Here is a 1,533-nt window from a genome sequence, read left to right on the forward strand (position 1 = left end):
GGAGCACTTGCGTTGTAGGTAAAAACCTATTTGTGCTTTTCACCTGCCCTTTGTAGTTTGGAAAGGGGCTCCCGCTGGCACACCAGCTTCTCCCATCCGCAGCAGGGCGGCGAAATGAACCCGGCCCAGCTGACTCCATCATTACATCCTTAGCAAAACCTCTAGAAGGACAAGAGGAAGCACTCTTTGCGAAGGATGCTTTTGCGATAGGTAAAGGTTCGTAGTATGAGCCAGCTCCTGAGCAGCCTCTTTTTCCAGGCCCTGGGGTGGAGAACCTCTCTGCAGAGGCCACGAACCTCCGATGTCCATTTTCCCCACTTCCCTGAGCCTGCCCACCTCGGCCGTAGATGCTGGTGGACCTCGACGTGCCCTCGGGGGAAACAGAAAAGCTGTCCAAACCTATTCCTGAGTCGTGGAGGAAAGGCTCTGGCATCTTCCCCAGCTTGTATCTTGGCTTCAGTGGATAAGCATAATCCAGCAAGTCCTCGTACTCTTTATTGGGGTTCCAGTGGGGTGAGCGACGGTCCGGAGACGGGGGTAATGAATCCGGTATGGCACACGCCCAGTAATCGGCTTGGTAGGATGACATCTCTCTGACGCGCTCCATGGTGGCACGGTCATCAAGCAGAGGACTGAAGGGCTTGCGCGCCCGCAGCGCCCTGCCTTCTGCCGCACCCCACCGACAGCACAGGTCCCGGGCGGCGGTGGCCGCAGGAGAAGGCACGTCTGCGCTGGCCGGCAAGCTTCGGGACAGCTCTTCGGAGAGGCCGTTTTCTTCTGAAGACAGAGTGGAGAAGCTCGATGCGGAGCGGCTCCGCAGGGCGCTCTCGGGGCTGGGGGGGGTTTGAGGCCGCAGGAGCTCTGGGGTGGAGGAAAATGGGGACGGAGCTCCCGGCCTTCGGCTCTGCCGGCGGGCACAGGCATCGTGGCAGCTGCCAGCAAGGATGCTCTCCTCTGCAGAGCTGCGCTGGCTGGGAGGGCTGGACGCCAGCTCCCAACAGCCCGATGCCTTCACCTGCTCGAGGATGGGGGGAAAAAGGAAAGAGAGAGAGAGAGACACACACATAAAATGAAGCACAGCAGCCAGGCAAAAGGCTCCTTTGTGCCGGGACATGGAGATAAAAGCCCAGCCCCGGACCCGCCGTGAGGAAAGGCTGGAAGGGGAACCCTGTTCCGTCTCTGGGATGGCATGCAGCTTCCCGAAGCCCAGAGTGGGGCTTGTTTTTAAGGAAAGACATCCCGAGGGCTTGGGAAGCTGCACGAGTCATTTGGCAGCAAGCGGCACTTATTTAAGGAGCCCCGTCCTGAGGACTTTCCAGCTCCACAGTGGCAATATGGGAACGGAGGCAACGGCTCAGGTGTTGGAACCCAAGCCCTTCCCCACCGCACGGCTTAGCCCGGGTCTGGGGTGGGCACACTCTGGCTGGAGGAGGTGGAAAGCCTTTGCTAGGACAGCCCAGACAAACAAGTCCCCACCTCGCCTGGGACCTCCCGGTGATGCAGCAACACCTGTATGTACAACCCTCTCACCTG

The 1,533-nt window shown here is 59.6% G+C and overlaps 1 protein-coding gene across 1 annotated transcript in view; it reads right to left on the minus strand.

The window, feature by feature from the left end:
- Positions 1–1,533, minus strand: part of CEP68 (centrosomal protein 68kDa) — a 10,409-nt gene that overhangs the window by 4,471 nt on the left and 4,405 nt on the right. Inside the window, 3 exon segments of the mRNA XM_009325029.1 lie at position 1; positions 3–1,015; positions 1,385–1,530. The exon segment at position 1 is cut by the window's left edge and continues 429 nt beyond it. Of these exon segments, the coding sequence (XP_009323304.1) occupies position 1; positions 3–1,015; positions 1,385–1,530 (1,160 nt within the window).

This window comes from Pygoscelis adeliae, unplaced genomic scaffold (genome assembly GCF_000699105.1).
Source record: "Pygoscelis adeliae isolate BGI_AS28 unplaced genomic scaffold, ASM69910v1 Scaffold46, whole genome shotgun sequence".
Lineage (NCBI taxonomy): Eukaryota > Metazoa > Chordata > Aves > Sphenisciformes > Spheniscidae > Pygoscelis > Pygoscelis adeliae.